Source organism: Girardinichthys multiradiatus, chromosome 18 (assembly GCF_021462225.1).
Source record: "Girardinichthys multiradiatus isolate DD_20200921_A chromosome 18, DD_fGirMul_XY1, whole genome shotgun sequence".
Lineage (NCBI taxonomy): Eukaryota > Metazoa > Chordata > Actinopteri > Cyprinodontiformes > Goodeidae > Girardinichthys > Girardinichthys multiradiatus.
The window spans coordinates 10,924,385-10,947,821 of record NC_061810.1 but is presented as its reverse complement, the minus strand read 5'-3'; the positions used below and the strand labels follow the sequence as shown (position 1 = coordinate 10,947,821).

At 43.6% G+C, this 23,437-nt stretch overlaps 2 protein-coding genes across 2 annotated transcripts; one reads left to right on the top strand and one right to left on the bottom strand.

The window, feature by feature from the left end:
* Nucleotides 1-370: 370 nt before the first annotated feature.
* gemin4 (gem (nuclear organelle) associated protein 4) lies at nt 371-14,384 on the bottom strand. The gene is made up of 6 exons (XM_047391483.1): nt 14,192-14,384; nt 10,607-12,613; nt 9,433-9,580; nt 9,076-9,346; nt 2,166-2,876; nt 371-733 (listed from the first exon to the last, which is right to left on the bottom strand). The coding sequence occupies exons 1-6, from the start codon at nt 14,211-14,213 to the stop codon at nt 512-514; spliced, it is 3,381 nt and encodes a 1,126-aa protein (XP_047247439.1). The 5' UTR covers nt 14,214-14,384; the 3' UTR covers nt 371-511.
* A 712-nt stretch (nt 14,385-15,096) lies between these two features.
* On the top strand, nt 15,097-23,437 carry dhrs13b.2 (dehydrogenase/reductase (SDR family) member 13b.2). The gene is made up of 8 exons (XM_047390589.1): nt 15,097-15,396; nt 15,499-15,675; nt 17,362-17,637; nt 19,580-19,909; nt 20,757-21,104; nt 21,199-21,285; nt 21,371-21,390; nt 21,511-23,437. The coding sequence occupies exons 1-8, from the start codon at nt 15,351-15,353 to the stop codon at nt 21,523-21,525; spliced, it is 1,299 nt and encodes a 432-aa protein (XP_047246545.1). The 5' UTR covers nt 15,097-15,350; the 3' UTR covers nt 21,526-23,437.

The window sequence follows — 23,437 nt, the reverse complement described above, 5'->3', positions numbered from 1 at the left end:
ATTACCCCAGCAGCTGCCTGAGTTGTTCATACAAAGCAGGATGGATCCGATCTTCTCTAAATTCTGACTCGTTACCTTGGAGACAGATGTGATACAGTGAAAATGTCATGTATTATTTACCATCAAATCCAGCTTGTGAAAATGTCTCTGATAGTGACCAGAAATAATCAAATTACAACAGCAGCAACATCTGAAGACTAACTGAAGATGCTTTCGCCAAAGCAACCTTACAGTCTACTTAACACAGGTAAGCTGTCCATGTTACTATTACAGTTTAAAAGATCCAGTGTTGCTATATGTAACAAGGATATGTCTGTACTACAATAAAACATATCTCACAATAAAAACATGGGACACGTCACAAGAAGACTTTCATTGGAAAATAACATTTATTTCTCTAGATTTCAGTTTTTACAGCCGAGTAAAGAGTGGATTCTGAAACTCAACGCGTCTCATTGTTGAAGAATCTTCAGCATGTGGTCTGAAGTAGAAACACGTTCTCAGTGTCTGATCAAGCTGCAGACGACACAAGCTGAGCGATCTTCTGCTTCAGCACAGCCTTCATATGCTGGTTGTTCAGGTTGTCAGTGATGGTGGAGAAGAAGTGGCGTGTGTTGTCGCTCTCCACGTGGCTGCAGCTGTCTGGGAAAGCAGCCATGATGGCCTCGTAGTGACTGAGGATCTCCAGACTGCACAGGAACAGAGGCTCGGACTGGCCTCCTGGTATCATCACCTGGAATGAACAAATGTCACATTCTGAAGTAGAGCTGCACAATATATCAAATATCAATGTTCGTGATAACACAACCGAAAATGAATGCTTGGATGCAATATTTTGTATGCCATATTTTAGGTGCAGTGCATTAAAACTATAAAGCAACTTGAATGGAATTTCAATGTCTGACACTCCCATCTGAAGCAGATCTCGGTGACCTTTGACTCTTAAGCTCAGTGAGTTTGGCGTGGAAGTTATGATGGAAGGAAGAGGTGAGTGAGGAAAATGTGGGTTAAGCCCAATCGATATCATCACCGCAATATTCAACAATTAAATCACAATGTCATGTTTTTTCTAACATTATGCAGCCCTAGAAGTAGAATCTTTTATGGAACATACCGACGACCAGAAATATGTTGGCCGCCAGGTAAAGATGCGTGACAGCCTTAAATAGGTTCATCTTTTACTGTAGCAGAATCTCATACTGAAATGATTCAAACTTCCTGTCTTTAATGTGAGTTACTTTATTCAGTTGGGAAAAATACCCCGTGTTGAGAAATCAAAGTTTCAAACAAAATCCCCAGGGTCATATTTTAAGGGTAGCATTTAGTCTCCTATTAAATTTACAAGGCTGGAGCAAACAGAGAGAGACATCTTCAATCATTCCTCTTATCACCATTTCTCTAGATCATCCAGCTCCTATATTCCGTTCTCTTCAGGCCAGGGTTCAGTTCTGGAGACTGAGATGACCGCAGAAGGTTCTTTTAATCTCTGATAATCTATTTCTGTGTTCATTTGGCCATGTTTTGGATCATTATTCTTCTGAAAGCAACATCCCATAGTATCCGCCATCTAAAGTAATGTAAATATTGTAATTGGTTACATTTTTTCTGCTCTTTGAAAGAACTTGGAAGAAGATAGCAGAGGTATATAAAGAGTATCGATTAGACTATACTGAAATGTTTGTATCGTGACCTATAACCTGCTGCCACTCAGTATGATGTGCTGTCCATAAATGGATCCTTTGTTCCAAGTCAGACCCACCTGCTGAAAAGCTCAGTCTTAGTTTCTTCTGACCAAAGCACAAAGGTCCAGTTAAAGTCCCAGTGGAGTTTAGTCAAATCCACGTGTTTGTATTTGTGATGGTTGGACAAAAAAAGCTTATTTTAGCATCACTGCCAAATAACCTGTTGGCATGAAATTTTAGATGGAATCTAATGGTTGTTATGGCGACGTGGCGATCCCAAGAAGCCACTTTGGATACAGATAAAGGATAAATTCATTTCCAGGCTTTCTACAGTTTACCAGCGTGCCAGTATCTGTGGCCATGCCTGTAATAGAATTATTACCTGATGATTGAAGTTAGATTGTGCATACCAAACATTCATTGCAGCTACTTTGTTAATGTCCTGAAGGTGCATGTTTCCAGGAATACTTATTTATTTCCTACCTGGATGTGCTGAACATGGCAGAAAAGCTGGCTGAGAACAAAGAGGACCTCCTGGCTTGGAGCTGTATGCACCCCCGCCACCATATGAGCATCTTCTGATTCCTGAGGAGAGTCTTCTGCATGTTTCACAGGATCATGATCTATTTTTGCAGCTTTGACAGATAAATTTAAGTGTGTGGAATCAGGAGTGTTAGGAGCTGCTGAAGCTGGGACAGCAGAAGGTGAATGCAAAGGCAGCTTGGCTTTAACACAGTTCATTATGTCTCTCACAGTATAGGCATATAACCTGCAGATGTGGGCCCAGCCGTCACAGAACAGCCAGTTGGAGCAGCTGGAGCCGCAGAGGAACTGAAGTACACGCAGCAGGAGAACCGACAGGCGGAGCTCACATGAGAACTGTCTCAGGTCCAGGAGGGGCAGGTAGTCCACGTACTCCAGAGAGAAGGGGACATTCAGTCGGGCCGACGTGATCAGCTCCCTCAGAACCCCCAGCAGCCGTGCCCACTGGGAGATGGAGCACCAGGGTAGGGTCTGCGTCAGCGCCACCAGCAGGCCTTTGCTAAACATGCTGACATGGTCAGGCCGGTGTCGGTCCAGAGAAAGACAGGACAGCATAGTGGACCGCAGGGAGTCGGACAGGGAGCAGCACTCCATCCAGGCTAAAAGCCCCGTGCCCTGGCCGTACTCAGGGAGGTCCAGGCCTGTCCACTCCTACAGAGGGGAAACAAGGAAAGGAGATCAGGGTCATAAATAAGGAGACAGCCTGGTCCAAACATTGAACAAGTTCCACCTAAACACTGGATGTACCTCTGGGCAGCTGGCACTAAACACAACACCTTCAGTAGATATAAAACACAGCAATATTTACTGATTTTATTCAGGTTTTCATTCTAGAAATACCCTGATGATCTTTCAGTGAACCCGTTGAAACAAGAAAATAGACAACGAGAGGTTAAAGGTTAAAATAGAGCTTCGAGAATAACAACTCTGATAAAACAGTGAAGCACAAATCAATTAGCTGCTGACTGAATAGTAACATTTAACTCGAGATCAGACCAGGAACCAGATGGTTGGGGACACCAATATCGTTCTGTTGTTCCCAGACCGGCCCGTAACCATCATTGAGGACACCGAGGTCCGGACCTCCGTATTTTTCTGCTGTGTCCATAATAAAAAATTAATCAAAACAATGCTTTCGAACAGCGTAGTTCTCCGAGTAGCTCCACCAGGTTACTGTAGGAGGTAACAGAGGTAACTTGCTAAAAATATTCAAGTTGAAATCCGTTCTTCAGTTCACTAGTCTTCATCCTTCATAAAACTGTTTAACTTTGGTTAGAATAGTTACAGCCCATAGATGACGACGTCTGATTTGTGTTGGTGCATTTTTTGTGAGCAGCTTTGACAGACTGATGATGTTTCTATTTGAAGAGACAATGTTTCCATCAATTAAATTAAGACAAAGTTTTTTCTCTTTTTTTTAAGTTTTAAACCGGCTTTATAAATGAACAAGGATCCTTTGTTTATTTTATTCAGACAATGAAAAGGCTGCGCCAAACAAAGCTCAGCTTTGAGGGGAAGAGTGTGATAAAAAGACAGGGAAGTGATGAAAGTAAGAGATGAAATAGATGGCTGCTGTTCATCCGCTCCAGCCAGGATACATTGCTAGGACCCATGTCCCTGTGTTGTTCAAAACAAACAAAAACTGACTGGCCTTTATTACATTCACTTCAGACTACTACTGACCACAAATAGACGTGTTATTACAGGGATATCCAGGCTAAATTTGACCGCAAAGAATACAGTACAAAATTACAGTTTCACCATAAAATATGTACTCGTACTCGTCGTCTTCCGCTTATCCGGGACCGGGTTGCAGGGGCAGGGGACTCAGCAGAGACCCCCAGACGTCCCTCTCCCCAGACACCTCCTCCAGCTCCTCCAGGTGGAGCCCAAGGCATTCCCAGGCCAGCCGAGAGACATAGTCCCTCCAGCATGTCCTGGGCCGTCCCCTGGGACTCCTCCCGGTGGGACGTGCCTGGAACACCTCCTGAGGAAGGTGTCCAGTAGGCATCCGGTATAGATGCCCGAGCCACCTCAACTGGCTCCTCTTGATGTGGAGAAGCAGCGGCTCTACTCCAAGCACCTCCCAGATGGCCGAGCTCCTCAGCCTATCTCTAAGGGAGTGCCCAGCCACCCTATGGAGGAAGCTCATTTCAGCCGCTTGTATCCAGGATCTCGTTCTTTCAGTCATGACCCAAAGTTCATGGCCATAGGTGAGGGTAGGAACGTAGACCGACCGGTAAATCAAGAGCTTCGCTTTTCGGCTCAGCTCTCTCTTCACCACAATGGACCGGCACAGTCTGTCGATCTCCTGCTCCACTCTTCCCTCACTCGTGAACAAGACCACAAGATACTTAAACTCCTCCACTTGAGGCAAGAACTCCCCTCCAACCTTAAGAGGACAAGCCACCCTTTTCCGGTTGAGTATCATGGCCTCTGACTTGGAGGAGCTGATCCTCATCCCAGCCGCTTCATACTCGGCTGCGAACCGCCACAGCGCATGCTGTAGGTCTTGGCTAGAGGGGGCCAGCAGGACCAAGTCATCTGCCAAAAGAAGAGACGAAATCCACTGGTCCTCAAACCAGACCCCCTCCGGCCCTTGGCTGCGCCTAGAAATCCTGTCCATAAAAGTTATGAACAGGACCGGTGACAAAGGGCAGCCCTGCCGGAGTCCAACATGCACCGGGAACAGGTCCGACAGTGCGAACCAAACTCCTGCTCCGCTTGTACAGAGACTGGGTGATGAAAGAGTCTAACCCTGAGTCCCCAGCCTCTGTTTCCACCAGGGAATGGCAGGATTGAGGAGATCCTCGAAGTACTCCTTCCACCGCCCGATAATGTCCCCAGTCGAGGTCAGCAGCCTCCCACCCCCACTGTAAACAGTGTTGGCAAAGCACTGCTTCCCCCTCCTGAGGCGCCGGACGGTTTGCCAGAATCGCTTTGAGGCCAACCAGTAGTCCTTCTCCATGGCCTCACCGAACTCCTCCCAGGCCCGAGTTTTTGCCTCTGCCACAGCCCGGGCCGCAGCACGCTTGACCTCACGGTACCCGTCAGCCGCCTCAGGGGTCCCACAAGCCAACCACAGCCGATAGGACTCCTTCTTCAGCTTCACAGCATCCCTTACTGCCGGTGTCCACCACCAGGTTCGGGGATTGCCGCCACGACAGGCACCGCAGACCTTACGGCCGCAGCTACAGGCAGCAGCATCGACAATAGATGCGGAGAAAATGGTCCACTTGGACTCTATGTCTCCAACATCCCCCGGAATCTGGTCAAAGCTCTCTCAGAGGTGGGAGTTGAATACATCCCTGGCTGAGGGCTCCGCCAGATGTTCCCAGCAGACCCTCATTATGCGCTTGGGCCTGCCAAGTCTGTCCGGCTTTCTCCTCCTCCAGCGGATCCAACTCACCACCAGGTGGTAATCAGTGGACAGCTCAGCCCCTCTCTTCACCCAAGTGTCCAAAACATGCGGCCGAAGGTCTGATGATACGACAACAAAGTCGATCATCGACCTCCTGCCTAGGGTGTCCTGGTGCCAAGTGCACTGATGGACACCCTTATGTTTGAACATGGTGTTCATTATGGACAATCCGTGACTAGCACAGAAGTCCAATAACAAAACACCACTCGGATTCAGATCGGGGAGGCCATTCCTCCCGATCACGCCTCTCCAGGTGTCACTGTCGTTTCCCGTGTGGGCGTTGAAGTCCCCCAGCAGAATAATGGAACCTCCTTGAACCACCACCTTAACATGGTGGAGGGGTTTGGAATGTCACTTCGCTGGGGGAGAAGGAGCCTGAGCTTGTGCGGCAGGTCGAGAGATATCGACTAGAAATAGTCGGGCTCGCCTCCACACACAGCGTGGGCTCTGGAACCCATCTCCTTGAGAGGGGCTGGACTCTCTTCTTACTTATTACTGTATTACTTATTAAAGCACGCTTTATTTATATGTGTGTTCTTTTACAAAAATATTTCAGTAAGTCAAATCTAAAATGAATTCAGACTTAAAGACAGACTAAGGCAGGTGGATAATTTTATGTTTTTGATTTATCAGGAGAGACCGGTGAGAGTGAATGCAGAGGTGAGAAGACAGCAGAAGAAAGATGAAAGAGAGGAAGAGGAGAGAATAGATGAGAGAACAAGATATGATAAATATATCCCAGAGGCATGCGTCTGGACACAGGAGAATCTCACTGGTGTTTAATAAAAAGGTCAAATGTTTGCTAAAATCTTGTGTTCTGAATGCGTGAAGAATCAACATTCATATGTATAAATTAATCGTGTTATTTCAGTGAGTTGTCATGGTTGTGCGCCGAGTTCCCTGTTGCTTCAGATAATGTCGATCCCCATGGATTCAGACACAAAACCACACACACACACACACACACACACACACACACACTCTTCTTTTGCTATATGTAGTGAGGACCATCTGTTGACTCCCATTGACTTCCATTGATTTTCAGTCATTTTCAACCCTTTCTATGCCCTAACCCTGACAATAACCCTAAACCTAACCATTACCAGTGCTTACCTAACCCTAACCTTTACCTAAAGTCAATTCACACCTTAGTCCTAAACCTAACCGTTAGCAAAATAGGTCGTGAGGACCAGCAAAATGTCCTCACTTTGGTACAAACGGTCCTCAATTAGATGGTGAAATCGGGAAAATGGTTCTCACTGTGATGCCAAGACAAGAACACACACACACACACACACACAAATACATTTTACATCCAAGTCACTTACCGTATTTTCCGCACTATAAGGCACACTTAAAAACCTTTAATTTTTTCAAAAAATGACAGTGCGCCTTGTAATCCGGTGCGCCTTATAGTGCGGAAAATACGGTATGTTTTAAATAAATACTTAAATTTTAATTAAGTTTTGGTCTACATTGTAACTGAGGTGTAGGGGGATAATGAGTGGTCCAGCTACGGCCATGTTTCTAGTCAATACATGTAACCTATAGCATCCAATTTACTCTAGAAGCAACGCATACTTGGTCTAGAACCTCTCAGTGAGTGAAGAAGTCAATGAAGGAATTTTTAACATCAATAAGGTTAACATGTTCACAAATGAAACTAAAGTTCTGAAAGGATTTTAAAAGCAAACCGTTTTTATAAAGTAACACTCATTAGCCTTTATTAGGTACAGCTGTTCAGTCGCTTGATTGAATCATCCAATGACAAGGCAGAAGCTCCATTTAGGTATCAGAAGACAACATGCTGAATTAAACAGCATTTAAATGGAGAAGAAAGGAGATACGGTAAGCGACAATGAACATAGCATAGTTGTTGGTCTGAGTATTACAGGAACTTCTGATCTACTGGGATGTTCACACACAACCATCTCTGAGGTTTACAAAGAAGGGTCAGAAAAAAAAACTGAAAATATCCAGTGACGGTGGTTGTGTAGATGAAAATGTCTTGGTGATGTCAGATCTGGCAGACTGGTTCAAGATGATAGAAGGACAACATCAGCCAGTTGGTAAAACCAAGGTATGCAGAACACCACCTCTAAACAAACAACATTTGGAACCTTAAGGCAGAAAGGCTACAGCAGCAGAAGATCGACCAGGTTCCACTAGTGTCAGCTGAGAACAGGAAACTAGTGGCTACAGTTCACTCACCAGAATTGGTCAATAACAGGTTGGAAAAATGTTCACCTGGTGTGATGAGGTCTGATGGGTCTCAATCAGCTGCAACATTCAGATCGCAAGTCAGAATATGGGCTAAACAACATAAAAACACAGATGCTTGTATCAGCAGTTCAGGCTGGAGGTGTTGGCGGTATTCAGGGGAGGGGAATCTTTTCTTGGCCCCTTGGTTCCAACTGAGCATAATTTACCCGAATATTGTTGCTGAAGTATTGTATTGTATTTCCACCAGGATGACGCATCATGTCACAAAGCCAAAATAATCTAAAACTGGTTTTGCAAACATGACAATGAGCTCCCTGTAATCCTATAGACTCCACAGTTACCAGAACTAAGTCCAACAGAACACCTGTGGGATGTGGTGAAACAGAAGATTCACATCATGGCTGTGCAGCAGACAAATCTGCAGCAACTGTGATGCTGTCATGTCAATATGGACCAGAATCTCTGAATAAAGTTTCTGACAAATTGTTGAACCTATGAACGAAAGATTAGTGCTGTTCTGTAGGCAAAAGGGGGTCCAGCTAGGTACTAACAAGGTGTACCTAATAAAGTGGCTGATGAGGGAATGTCTGCTGTTCATACTGGCTGCCACTTAAACAGGTGAGATTAGTTTGGGAGAAGGTAACAGGAAGGCTGGGCGGATAAAGAGTACTCTTTTGATTATTTCAGGCGTTTGATCTTTTAGCTGAAAATAAAAAAAATGTCTGCAGCATTTTATACAAATCCAGCATAAGGTAGGGTACATTTACTGTCTGCAAAATATGCTCCTAGACAGCTGGTACAGTTAGCAAAGCTAACCATAACTACTGATGGGTAATTTAACTAAATAAAGCGTTGAACAATCACAGGAAAACATTTGAGATGTGATAATATCGGAGAATGTTGGGGTTTCAATATGACTGATGATAAATAAAATCTTTCTTCTGTGGGTCCACAGCATGGTTGTAGTTTCTTAATGACTTCACCACCTCTTTACCTTCTTAACCTTGTTGCAATAAACAAGATGGGTCACCAAATACATTACAGGCACAGAAAGCCAGAATGCATGGGACTTAAATAAGTAGCTAACACTTCCAAGCAGTTCTGTGCGACATGCTTAATGCAATAATGATACATTCGCGATATATTGTGCAGCTCCAAGTACAACAGTACATTTAAATGACATGGTGTTACACATGATATTCCTACCTGTTCAGGAAGGTCACACACTTCCAGCATAGAGGAGGGCACCTCGTTTTTAAAGTGCTGTCCCCACACAGCCTTCAGGTGGAACTGAACGGTCCAATCCAACTCCTCAGTCTTGTTGTGGAGCCAGAACAGCGCTCTGGACCATCTGCTGGGGTTGGCCTCCACCTCTGCACCCACCACCTCCCCCAGTGTGGTCAGCACTGACACCAGCAGCTCCTTGGTGTCCATGGAGCGGAGGCGGATGGCGCCCTTTGGTGGCTCCTCCCAACATCTGTCAGACATCAGATGAGTGTGTGATGAAGTAAGAGGTACAGAAGGTTATAAAGGGGAAACATGAAATGTGGACACAGCACACACCTATAAGCCTGGCTGTAAAGTTGGGCCAGTACAAAGAGGAGGGGGAAGGGAGAGCAGCCCAACACCCAGTGAGGGGAAGGAGCTGCTTCCACAGAGAGAGCAGCGTGGAGAAGCTGCAGACTGAACTCTATATCTAGGCTATCGTCACCTGGAGACACATGGAAAAATCCGTCAGCGAACATCTCAACACATCATCTTCCCCACACAATCAAGTGAAGTCCAGCTATAAATATTGGTCGACATAAGAATTAAGGTCAAAGATGTAGAAATAAACGCATCTACAGCAGATTGAGGTTTTCCACATTACCGTCACATTAAAACCACAAAGTTGAAAGAATATTGTTAAGATTTTATGTGATAAACCAACACAAAGTAGTGTCTATACTTTGTAAAATCACATTTTGTGGCAATTACATCTCCTTTGGAGAACATGTTCTGTTCTACACAATTCCATTGTAGCTCTTTGTTTATGGCTGTAATCCTGCTGGAAGATGAAGATAAGCTCCAGCCTCCAACAGGTTTTCTTCCCTGATTTTCCAGTATTTAGCTCCATCCACCTTCAACTCGGACTAACTTCCTAGACCCTGCTGACGTAAAGTCTCCCTACAGCCTGATGCTGTCAATGCTGGCATGTTCTAACCATTAATAATCATTGTCTTCAAGATGATTTGCAGTTTTGTTCTCCTCTTACCAGAGTAACATCTTCCACATGTTTGCTGTGTTTTTCGTATGGTTTGTAGGAAAGAGCAACCAGGATTTTTATGGGTTTCTTCGTTTCACTCCTCCATACCGCCCGGATTTGTGGAGAGCACTAATTGTTGTACCATCAAACAGATGCTTCTCCTGAGACCTCCATAGACCCTTGGCTGCTTCTCTGATTAAAGCTCTCTTCACCCAGCCCAACATTTTAGGTGGACGGCCATGTCCTGGTAGGTTTGCAGTTTTGCCATCCTCTGTGTTCAGATAAAAGAGCTAAATCTGCTTTAAACTTCTATTACATAAAATCCCAATAAAATACATTAAAGCTTATGGTCGTAATGTGACAAAATGTGGAAAAACAGGCATGAATACTTTCCAAAGCACAATAAATTATACAGAAAGTTTAAAAAGATTTTTTTCAAGAAAGCCTCAACTCTTGGTGGGTTAAAACAGCAACATGCAGTAGTTTTCTCACCCACAGCTGAGAGGTTGGGAAGGACAAAAGTGTTGACGACCTTCTGAGGGGACAGGAAGCTTTGTTTCTTCTCTTCCTCCTCTTTTATCACGTGTGACGTCATCAGCAGACCCAGGAACCTGAGGAGCTGCTCCTTTTCACTGGCTGACATAGATTTGTTCCCGACTGTCTCCTGCAAACACCTGCAAAGCAGACTCCTACCACTCAGAGAAATGAATCCATCATTTTTAGGTTCTCCTTCCTTTCCTCCCCTCTGATCTTGGAGTCCAGGCAGCTGATGCAGGATCTTGGCCATCAGGGAGAAGGCTCCCTTGTTGAAAACAGCCGAGTGGCAGCAGGACTTTAAAGCTGCCTCTGGGTTCTGAAAGGCCACCCTCGCTACCAAGGAGACCGCAGTGGTCAGGTTGCCCTGCGACACTACTGCTGAGGCTCCGCCCCCACCTTGGATGATGCAGTTGAAGGCCATGTTGAGCTCCTGATCGAACCCCTCCGTCACAGCGGAGGGGACAGGACGGCTGAAGAAGCCCCTGCTGGACAACACCAGCATGGCAGCCAGTGCTTGGTTCTTGTCTTCTAAAGAAAGTGCAGAGAAAATATCTGCAGTGATTTTCATCAGCTTCCTGCACTGACTAACATCTGAGCTCTCGATGTGTACGAGACTCATGAGGGTAGTGGAGAGGCTGAGGAGAGCACGGTGGTGGCAGAAGGCTGCTTGATTCTTTTCCAGGCAGTTAACCCAGTTCTCAGAACGGGCCCAAGATGTCTGGCCTGCAAACAGCTCTGCAAAGCTCTCGTAGTCCTGCAGGAGGTGAGTGATGATGATCGCGGTTACCTGAGCCTGAAGTTCAGGAGTGTTCTCAGGAGCAGGGAGATCCAGTGACTTGAGCAGATTCCTGAGCGTGTTCTTCTCCGTCACAGCTTCAGGAGATTCACCCAGAGCTGTCAGAACTCTCTGGACGCTCCGCTGTAGGTGGAACCCAGAGTAACGTGGAATCAAAGGGCTGCTGACGGTCAGAAGGCCTTTATCTTTCCAAAGCTGTGTGAGATCAGTTATGATCTTCAAGGCTTCAAACACCTTCATCCTGCTGGGCTTAAACTGAGATGGTGACAGAGAAGCCCACAAGTCTCTCTGAGCGTCCTGAATAAGTTCAGGACTGAGCGTCTCGTTCTCTCCTCTGCAGTAGATCACTTCACACAGATAGTCCAACTTCTCTGTGACGGGAAGAACAACTTCCTCCTTTATCAGGAAGGATGTGTACAGAGCATCAAGAGAAATGGATAAGGATTGAAAACACACATCTGTAGAAGATACCAGATCTGTCATGTCTTTCAGTGCATGAAGGAAAATGTGCAGAATGTCAGTGTTTGCAGATGATGCCGTCATATCCACAGAGTCCAGCTTCAACCTTTTAGCAGCGTGAGGAGTCAGACTGGGACAACCTGAGAACAGACGGGCAAACTGGTTGGCAAACATTGTCTCTATAGTTTCTTCGTTCCCTGCGTTAAGTTCATCTCTGCCTTTCCACAGTTCCCACCAAACCTCCAGAAAAAATCTGACATCTTCTTCCCTGGCAGGATCGCTCCTGACATGCTCCGCTAGCCTTGCAAGCTCGGTGCCGATCCGAGGCTGAGGAAGGTGAAGCAGGAAATGGGCAAAAATACGTGCGGCTGCAGTTGACTTCACCAGCTCCAGCAGGACAACGTGGTTCATCTCAGGGAGGCTGTTCTGAAGAGAGAAGAATGGATTCTCCCTCCATGCCTTTTCAACATCCTCCTGAGCCTCTCTACTCAACAGCTTCAACCACACAACACAAACGATCCTCTTCTTCCAACTTAAAGCTTGAAAGTTGGGCTGACCGCCAGGTTCATCTGGTCCACAGATTTCTCGGACTGCCAGCACGATCGGGCTCCCAACACGGATCCAGTCCACTTTGTGAATCGAGGACAGGGATGAGGGGAGACACAGCTTCTCCGACTGGAGGAACGCCCCCTGAAGGATGGCTGAATCTGAAAGAACCAGAAAGTCACTTCATTACGTCCTTCATTAAGCATGGGTCCTTATGACACATTCACAGTAAAAACTCAGTGTTTGGATTTTCTAAAAAATAAATAACAAAAAAATGTCCTACAAGATCCAACTAAAAATAAAAGCAACAATTAATTCCTCTGCTACTAAAATTACATTGATTATCACAGTTTTAATAAATGTTATTGACAACTTCTGTTATTTTGGTACACAGACTTAAGCAAAAATATAGAATATACAAAGCAGCTAAACTTAGTACTAGTTTTACGTGCTTATTTCAAAGAATAATATCCCAATTTGTCTTTCTGCTCTGTAGAGAGTAAGATAAGAATAGCAAGCTTATTAGCTGGTTTATTAGTTGGGCTATCTGCTGCTACTTTAATTAGAATGATGGGTGACACTCCTTTAGTCCCTCAGCATGACTGACTGTTGTGACTAAGAACTATTTCCAAACAAATGTTTGTTTTTTGTAGGTAGGGAAGATGGGCAGTAGTCCTCTACCAGCCAGCTGGCCAGCAGTGTGCAACAACAGATATGGAAAGGTGCATTATTATATGCTCCATACAGCTGGAGCTGATGAAACAGTCAACAGAGGGAAGACGTAAGGAAAGAAATCCCATCGCTCGGCAGGTGGACAGAGAGTTGTCTGGGTAAAGGCCAATACTGAACAGAACAAGAAGAACTGAGAACCGCGATTTCTCTCTCCCAGGGCTGCAAGGACAAAATGGCATCATTCTGTGCTTACAGCCCTGGTTTGGGAGGTCTCGCATAGATCTTCATATTCTGGGCAGAACTGTTGTTCTTGCGTGGTGTCTGAGAAATATGTGGTGGATGTGCAGCGCCTTGAGAGACCTATAAAGACTTCCTGGGAGTTCTGCATTTGAATTCTTGTGAAGTATGAAATATCCTTGCCAGCAAGTAGCATGAGCTCAGGGTGCATGTTATTTACCTGCTTGACCAAAATCATTTAACACACAAGTACTGCCTTGACTTAATTTATGAGTATGAACTGAAACCAAATAAATGAAAGACCTCAATAGAAACAGATTTGCATATTTATTAATGCCAGCATGATCGACTGAATTATTGTGCCTATTATGATGTCATCGACCCAAATTCAAACAAAGCAGAATCAGGAGTGCTTTTCCTATAGTGTAGTTTTAAAAGATAAGAATGTTGCGGTTTTCCTCAGAGGAAATCTATACTTCATCTTTCAGCCAAGGTGTAATGTCAGTGTTTATTAGTTATGGAAAACTGGATACCGGATAGTTTCTATTTTCATAAATCCTAAATCGTAGAAATGCTGACATCACACAGAATGTAATATTAATGTTACTTCTCATACCTTTACACAACACCCATTTCAATCCATTTGGGTTCTGACCCCTTGTGGTGAGTATCTAACTAAAGCAACTGTAAATAACCTCCTGTTTGCTTATATCATTTTATTAAGGCAACCTTTTGTTTTACAACAGACCACAGAAAATGACTTGAAATCAATCGCCTAAGCGGGTGGCACCCGGCGCACCTCCCTGAAGAATGTGGGAATATGACTTTACCTTTGCTCATAATGAGCGTCATCGCGGCTCAATGAAGATAAAAGCAGCCCAGCCGGTCCAGACAACTTCAAACTTAAGGTACCGGTTCTCTGTACCAGTTCAACTGACTGGAACCCACAGCAATGATTCTCACTCTTTGAAGGAAACACTTCTTTAGCAGCATGTACGTCTTCTTCTTCTTTAGTTTTTAACGGTAGCTTGCAACCATCACCGTTGCACTACTGCCATCTCTTGGATTTAACTCCTCATTATTTCTTTCCTCAAATTCTCTTAATGAGACCAGTATTTTCCAAATACGAAATATCTTTCCTTTCCCTCCATCACTATTCAACTGAGCAAACACATTTTCAAATTTCAGCTCTCTATTGTAACCTATTTCCACACTCAATAATCTTCTTTGACTCACATATTTCTAGCAATTGATAAAAACATGTTCCATCGTTTCTATAGATTTACACCAATTACATAAACCAGTAAGATGTTTCCCAATCTTTATTAGTGCCATAAAAAAAACAAAAAACTATGAACGGTTTTTATTCTATTTATAATGAACTCCTATTTAACCCTCTGATTCTTGTAACGTCCACATAAATCCTACATAAATGTCTCCCTTTTATTTCAGTATCCCACCTCATTTTACATAATTTCTTACATTCGTTCCAAACTATACTTTTACCTTCAGATTTAGACAACTTTATTGCCACATCGATATCTACTTTTTTAACAGCCTCCTTAGCCAACCTGTCTGCTCTTTCGTTCCCCAAAATACCTATATGAGCAGAAGTATTATTACTATATTTTTCAGCAGCTTGTAGTTCGGCGTTTCCGCTTTTAGTGCAACGTGTGGCAGCGGTCAGACGTATTCACAGCGGACAACGTCAGTACTCCGGGTCCAGTAGCGTCATCGAAAGAAAAAAAAAAAAAAAAAGTACGAAAGTCGCCACCGTACGAGATCCACTTTTTTTCTTAAGTTATATATTTTCCTAAATATTTTTTTAATTTCTTGCCATACCGTTTTTATACGGCTGTCACGTGATGCAAGCTGCATGCAAAGCCAGTTCTTGTTTCTAGAAAATGAAAGCGAAAGCATCCTGAGACACTTGATACAGTTCAAAACTATACGGAGAATCAAAGTGGAAATCACCAATGAAGAATAACCATGGATCTGCTGCCGAACGTTTTTCTATACTATTTTGTAGCACTTGGTAAGTTGTTTCAAGACGTTTAGCAGGTTTTGGTGATTATGGGGTCATTTTGTGTGGAGTAGAATTGTGAGTTAGGCTGATTCAACATGGATCTGTCCCCAGGTGTGCACTGTGTCCATCAGATCCAATGGCTGCCCTGTCAGTTTACAGATGAGCACGTGAGCCTCAATAATGAGGGACATGTTGATACTCAGCTCATCCACAGAGAGGCCATGCTGCAATTCGGTCAAAAAGGGGACGCTCCTGTTAATCCACATGCCATAACTTTCCTGATCACAGGTAAGTTACCGTCTGTGGCCTATACAGGTGCTTCTCAAAATATTAGCATATTGTGATAAAGTTCATTATTTTCCATAATGTAATGATGAAAATTTAACATTCATATATTTTAGATTCATTGCACACTAACTGAAATATTTCAGGTCTTTTATTGTCTTAATACGGATGATTTTGGCATACAGCTCATGAAAACCCAAAATTCCTATCTCACAAAATTAGCATATTTCATCCGACCAATAAAAGAAAAGTGTTTTTAATACAAAAAACGTCAACCTTCAAATAATCATGTACAGTTATGCACTCAATACTTGGTCGGGAATCCTTTTCCAGAAATGACTGCTTCAATGCGGCGTGGCATGGAGGCAATCAGCCTGTGGCACTGCTGAGGTCTTATGGAGGCCCAGGATGCTTCGATAGCGGCCTTTAGCTCATCCAGAGTGTTGGGTCTTGAGTCTCTCAACGTTCTCTTCACAATATCCCACAGATTCTCTATGGGGTTCAGGTCAGGAGAGTTGGCAGGCCAATTGAGCACAGTGATACCATGGTCAGTAAACCATTTACCAGTGGTTTTGGCACTGTGAGCAGGTGCCAGGTCGTGCTGAAAAATGAAATCTTCATCTCCATAAAGCTTTTCAGCAGATGGAAGCATGAAGTGCTCCAAAATCTCCTGATAGCTAGCTGCATTGACCCTGCCCTTGATAAAACACAGTGGACCAACACCAGCAGCTGACACGGCACCCCAGACCATCACTGACTGTGGGTACTTGACACTGGACTTCTGGCATTTTGGCATTTCCTTCTCCCCAGTCTTCCTCCAGACTCTGGCACCTTGATTTCCGAATGACATGCAGAATTTGCTTTCATCCGAAAAAAGTACTTTGGACCACTGAGCAACAGTCCAGTGCTGCTTCTCTGTAGCCCAGGTCAGGCGCTTCTGCCGCTGTTTCTGGTTCAAAAGTGGCTTGACCTGGGGAATGCGGCACCTGTAGCCCATTTCCTGCACACGCCTGTGCACGGTGGCTCTGGATGTTTCTACTCCAGACTCAGTCCACTGCTTCCGCAGGTCCCCCAAGGTCTGGAATCGGCCCTTCTCCACAATCTTCCTCAGGGTCCGATCACCTCTTCTCGTTGTGCAGCGTTTTCTGCCACACTTTTTCCTTCCCACAGACTTCCCACTGAGGTGCCTTGATACAGCACTCTGGGAACAGCCTATTCGTTCAGAAATTTCTTTCTGTGTCTTACCCTCTTGCTTGAGGGTGTCAATAGTGGCCTTCTGGACAGCAGTCAGGTCGGCAGTCTTACCCATGATTGGGGTTTTGAGTGATGAACCAGGCTGGGAGTTTTAAAGACCTCAGGAATCTTTTGCAGGTGTTTAGAGTTAACTTGTTGATTCAGATGATTAGGTTCATAGCTCGTTTAGAGACCCTTTTAATGATATGCTAATTTTGTGAGATAGGAATTTTGGGTTTTCATGAGCTGTATTCCAAAGTCATCCGTATTAAGACAATAAAAGACCTGAAATATTTCAGTTAGTGTGCAATGAATCTAAAATATATGAATGTTAAATTTTCATCATGACATTATGGAAAATAATTAACTTTATCACAATATGCTAATATTTTGAGAAGCACCTGTAGGTCAGCTAAATAGAGCTGAAAACTGTTAGTTGTATCCATTTTATTGCAGGATCCAAGTTGGACCTGCGGCGGCATCTGGATGGGGTGGAAGCAGATCACCTGGAATGTGAGTTGCGCAGGTACAGCACAGAGGGCATCCATGTGCACTGGCCCAGCCAGGAGGCCAAAGAATACAACCGATGGTTCACTTGCACCGTCAAACAAAACAACGGCCTGTTCATAGTCATTGGCTTCCTCAGACACCCATCAGACCAGCCTCCACCAGGACAGCAGGACTACCGCAGCTGGCCCACTATCGCTGACACTGAGATCCTAACAACATCTGGTAAACATCAGCAGATGTCTGAATCTTGTAGTAATACCCTTGAACATGTTCTCATTTTGTCACATTAGAACCACTTACTACAATGTGTTGTATTATGATTTTATGTGACACACCAACACAAAGTAATTCATGATTGTGAAGCAGAAAGACTGATATCGGTTTTTAAGAATGTTGAAATAACAGTCTTTAAAGTTTAGCATCCAGTCTTATTCAGCCTCCCTGCAAACCTTTTGGGGTACGTCTCCTTCAGTTTTCAATAAGTAGAGACCGACATTTTTGCAAGTATTTGAGAATGGATGTCTTGAAGTTTTACCACAGATTCTCAATTGGATTTAGGTCTGGACTTTGACTGGGCCATTCTAACAAACAAAAATGCTATCAGTGTTGTACATGAACAAATGAACGCATTCATGAGAGCAGCTCACATTTTTGAGAACTTTGAACGATGCTGTTTTTAAAGTGGAAAACAGAAAGAAAACATAACTTATTGTGACATCAGTGTGTTTTTAGGGAGACGTTTCTGATATTTTACGGAGAAGGAGCTGCAGCATTTCTTCTCAAGGCTTGCTCAGTGTTTTTTGAGTATCTGTGTGCCCAGGCCTCAGACACAGGTTAGCTTTGAACCTGAACAACCGAGATGTGTTTAATTTACATGACAGAAGATTCTGTCATTATGCTTAAACAGAATGTTTTATAGAGGAACATTTTGGTGGATTAACCCCTCTATGGCCATAATTATTTAAAGATATTTAAAGATAATCTGAATTTATTTAGATTTTATGGTTGTAGAATTATCAAAAATGTGAAAAGAGTGAGTGCCTTTGTCCAAGACAACAACTACCTTCAGTATTTGGCAGTTATCCACTATTACTGTGGAATTTGGACTGTGCAACAATAGTTTAATCGGAAAACTGAAAAAACAAAAGTCAATGCAAAATACTATCTACTCTGAAATGATGGCAATTAGAGGCTTAAAAGAAACTAGTAATAAACGTAGTCCAAATAGAGCAGTTTTTGGTAAAAATGTCCGTTGAGAACTGTGACCTCAGTTGAAAATGTTTAGGTGGTGAACTGTGAACGTGAATCAGTTCATTTTAATCTCCCTGAACTGAGTTAAGAACTAGCTGTTTTTAAGGATGAGCTGGCACAAGACTGTTTGATAAAAACCGTTCCATTGTAGCTCTGGCTGCATGCTAAGGTTCGTTGTCCTCCTTTTTAGACTCAAGTTGTTTTGCAGCTTCTCACAGGTTTTCCTCTAGGATTGTCTTGTATTTAGCTCTATCCATCAACTATGACCAGCCTTCCTGTCCTTTCTGAAGAAGAGCCTCCACGCAGCATAATGCTGCCACCACCATACGTCAGTACGGGGATCATGAGTGTTGGGTAATGTAGTTTTAGTTTTTCTCCTCACTTAGTGTTTTGCAAAATGTTTATACCTTCTTCCCCATGTTTGCTGTGTCTATGCTCCTCACATGCCTTTTGACAAGATTCAAATGGGGTATTATATCACTTCCTTTCAACAATGGTTTTCTCCTTGTCCCCGTCCCTCTTCTATAAAGGCCAGAATTGTGGAAAGCACAACTAAATGTTGTCTTGTAGACAGATTCTCCCACTAGTGATGAGGATCTCTGCAACTCCACCAGTTTTACCTTGGGCCTTTTGGCTGCTGCTCAGATTAATGCTCTCCTTGCCCAGCCTGTCAGTTTTGAAACTCTGTTGCCTTTCCTTCCCATTGCACAGTTATATGGCACTTTGTGTTGGTTTATTGCATAAAATTCCAATAAAATTCATAAAAGTGTGTTGTGACAATATTTTAAAACATTCAAGGGGTATGAATACTTTTGAAAAATTGATTCTTATATTGCAAAATCTGAGTTAAGGTGTTCTCCACCCTACTCATTGTTCACCTATTACCATGTGTGATTAACTCTTTGTCCTACAGTTGCTGTGGTAACCAAAACACAAACTCCATCTGTGAAAGCCACCCTGAGTTCTCAGCAGAGGCTCCACTGCCAGTTTGCCATTGACCACCGTGGAGCTAATGTCTCTGTGGAGTGGCACCGGCAACATCGTGGAGAGAGGACCAAACTCTTCAGCCACAACAGCCGCACGCGGCAGAGCCAGGGCTCCGGGGTTGGAGTGAAGGCCCTCGCAGGAGGAGATGCCTCCTACACACTCCCCTTCACTAAGATGAACAGTGAAGGAACATACATTTGCTCTGTGTCTGTAAATCCACTGCTTGGGAGTCAGGACATAATTCTGCAAATTGAAGGTGAGAAAGTGAGATCTTGTACGCCATGTCAGTAAATAATAGGGCTCAATGCCTGGTTTTTTGGGGGGAAATGAACTTTTATCAACATTTTATTCACAGTTTCAATGAAAATACTCAAATTGTGTTTGGCTTGCCAAGCTATTTCATTTTCAGCTGATCCATGGCAACACTGTCCAGCTCATTCTGGGGATAGCAAGTTTTTTACAGGACAGAAGTTATATTTTGTACCTCCAGCATAATCTGGATGTTCCCTGGGCTCTCCTGGGCAAAGAGCAATGATGAGACCCTGAGGTTCCCAAACCAGACACCCTCTTCTCCATGACTATGTCTTGAGGCAGCCTGCCGCCCGGACTGGAATAAGTTTGTCTTTCTGCCAATAATGTAGATAGTACTTTGATTAAACAAGCACCTAAAGGCCTTAAGATTAGCTTCAAGGCCCCATAATGCCACAGCAACCCCGAAAAAATGCCTCAGAGGACACATAAGCTTTTTCCAGGTCCACAAAACAAATGTTGACTGGAGAACCAAACCGACCTTCTCAGCAGTACTGTACTGTGATCTACATCCTAAGGGGATGCAAACAGCACAAACCAAACATCAGCTCTAGTGAAAGTCTTTCAACAATTTGGGAAAGCCCAGATGATGATAACATCATGTCGTTGGAAGCTTCTGATAGGGGAGTTCATAACGTTTGTGTTGAATGGAAGGAGTATCTATTAGGACCTGATTCTTTGTTGGAGGACATTAGAAATGTTTTTTTTAAAGAATCTTTGAATATTTACCCAGTATTGAATCAATTTTTACATTCAGAGCTTATCATATGTTTTCCTTCCATCTCCTTCTTTAGAGCCTCCCCGTGTCTCCCTGAACGTGGGACCTGTTCTGTCTCTGCTGGACGGCACTGACCACAAGGTTGTTTGTGAGGCAGATAACTACTACCCTCTAGATGTGGAGATAAACTGGTACGAGCAGGACCCAGCTGTTTCAGGTCAGCGGGTCGGGGCCCCGCTTCCTAAGATGCTACAGAACATCCTGCTCTCCAGCCACAAGCACAACCAGGACATGACCTACTCCGTGTCGGCCTTCTTCTACCTCCAGGCATCCCTCAGAGTTTCAGGGAAGCAGTTCACATGCAGTGTCTCCCATAAGTCCCTGAGAGTGCCCATCAAGAAAAGCTTCATCCTGAATGTTGAAGGTGAGAGTAGGTCTTAGTAGTTGTGCTGCAGAACCATGATCCACCTCCAAGTGGCAGCAGAAGTTCAAATCTAAGGTTTGTTTTTTCTGTGCAGAGCCGACCAGTTGGATGTTCTACCTCATTGTTTTCTTCATCTTGTCCTTACTGCTAATTGCTGTGATGGTGTCTGCCCTGCACTCAGGTGACTAATAAATGCTGAAAATATGAAACCTCATCCACATGAATTTGATTATCTAAAGTTTGACTGGCATTTTCTTGCTCCACAGCAACTAAGAAGTCTAAGCAGGTACGTGATGTTGAATCCAAATGTCTTTTGAATCAGCCACCAATTTTAATGTAAAATGCAGGTAACCAACCTGATGAGTGTCTTTTTTATCTGTATTGTCTTTGTGTCGGTCCTGAGCAGAATAAACCCTACTGAGCAGCTGTGCACCATGAGGAGAATCAACAGCACCAGCCAGAACTTTCTGACTCCTTCCTTCGTTTGCAGTTTTGGATTTCTGTAAAACCTGTAATTTTTATGTCTCAATGAATTTTTTGTAATTTTAAAGGTGATTATTCCTGGATAAAGACACTTGATAAATTAACAAACAAAAAATTATCTAAGTTTGACAATTGGATGTGTCTTGTGCCACTAGTGGAAGTATAGAGCATTGCTCCCTGCTTCTGAGCATGTACAGGAGAAGCTGTATTTAGTAGCAGAGATACAGTGCCATGCAGCAATGCATAACTGACAGATTGTCGTTTTGCAGCCAAAATGTTGTGGTATATATCGGGGTTTCTGGCATAGGCCAACTTAAAGTAGTGCATAAATGCAAAGAGGAAGGAAAATGATGCAAGTGTGTTTGCTAACATTTTTACTAATAGAAATTGTAAAAGTGTGGTGTGCATTTGCATCCGACTGAGTGAATACTTTGTGGAACCACCTTTTGGTGCATTTTCTCTACCAGTTTTCCATATCCACAAACAGAAACCTTTGCTTCTTCGCTTTGTAGCTCAAGCTCAGTCAGATTGGATGGAGAACATCTGTGAGCAACGGTGTTAAATGTTTGCTAAATTCCTAACTGTAATTAGGTCTGGACTTTGACTGGACCATTTGAACACATGGATATGCTTTGTTCTAAACCATTCTGTTTAGCTCTGGCTGTATGTGTACTGCTGTTGTCCTGCTACTGAACCTCTGCCCTAGAATCAAGTCTTCACAGCCTCTCAGAGGTTTTCTTCTAGGATTGTCCTGTATTTAGCTCCATCCATCTTCCCATCAACTCTGACCAGCTTCCCTTTCTCTGATGAAGACAAGCATCCCCACAGCATGATGGTGCCACCAGCATGTTTCATTATGGCAAAGGTTGGTTCAGAGTTTTTGTTCATTGTAGATTTTTAGCCACACATAGGGTTTTCCTTGTTGGTCAGAAACTTACATTTTAGTTTAAGTAGACCAGAACACTTCCCACCCTGTGTTAGTTGCATACCCTACATGTCAACAGATTCCACCACATGAGCTGTTCATCTCTGCAGCTCCTCCAGAGCTTCTTGGCTGCTTGTCTGGTTAATGTTCTCAGTTTAGCTGGACCGATATGTATTGTCAGGTTTATATTCCTTCCTTGTCTGCTGTGTTCCTTGGTCTTCATGATGATGTGTGGTTTTAAAGTAACTGGCTGATTTCTGACAACTACTGGTTGCACCAGAGTTTCCTATTTTTAAAGACATTTGAAAATCTTGTATAATTTTTCTTCCTCTTTACAATCATGCACTACTTTGTGTTGGTTTATTGGACTAAACAAACAACCATGAACACACACACACTCACATGTAAAGGTAATTTAGAGAAATCAGTTAACCTAACTATGCATTTGTTTTTAGGGGCTAGGTCATCTTCCAGAGGAAAACAAGAAGGCTCTTTTAGGTTTTTACAAGTTTTTGCTTTGGTTTCATTCTGTATGTTTCCTGTAATGACAGAAAATGGAAAAATGTATTTGGTAAAAAAGATCTTCAGTCACAGTTAGCCTGTGGCATATCACACACCGCCATTATTTATGAGTAAAACCAAGGCAGTGCAGGACAGCTTCACTCCTTCCTGTTACATTGCAGCTGTAACAAACGGTCAGACTTCCCTTTTAACAGTTTTCTGTGGCTTACTTTTGTGATATTATTTCTCTTCATAAACAAGGAGGTCAGTAATGCTCAGTCGGTGCTGTACCCTTTGCCAGGTCTGATGATGGTAATGGATGTAAATATGTGACTACCACAGTGGCCCATTGTAATTCACTTGGGAAAAAAACTGCACCGGTCTTTGTTGTTGAAGAGATAAATGTAATAAATACATAAAAACA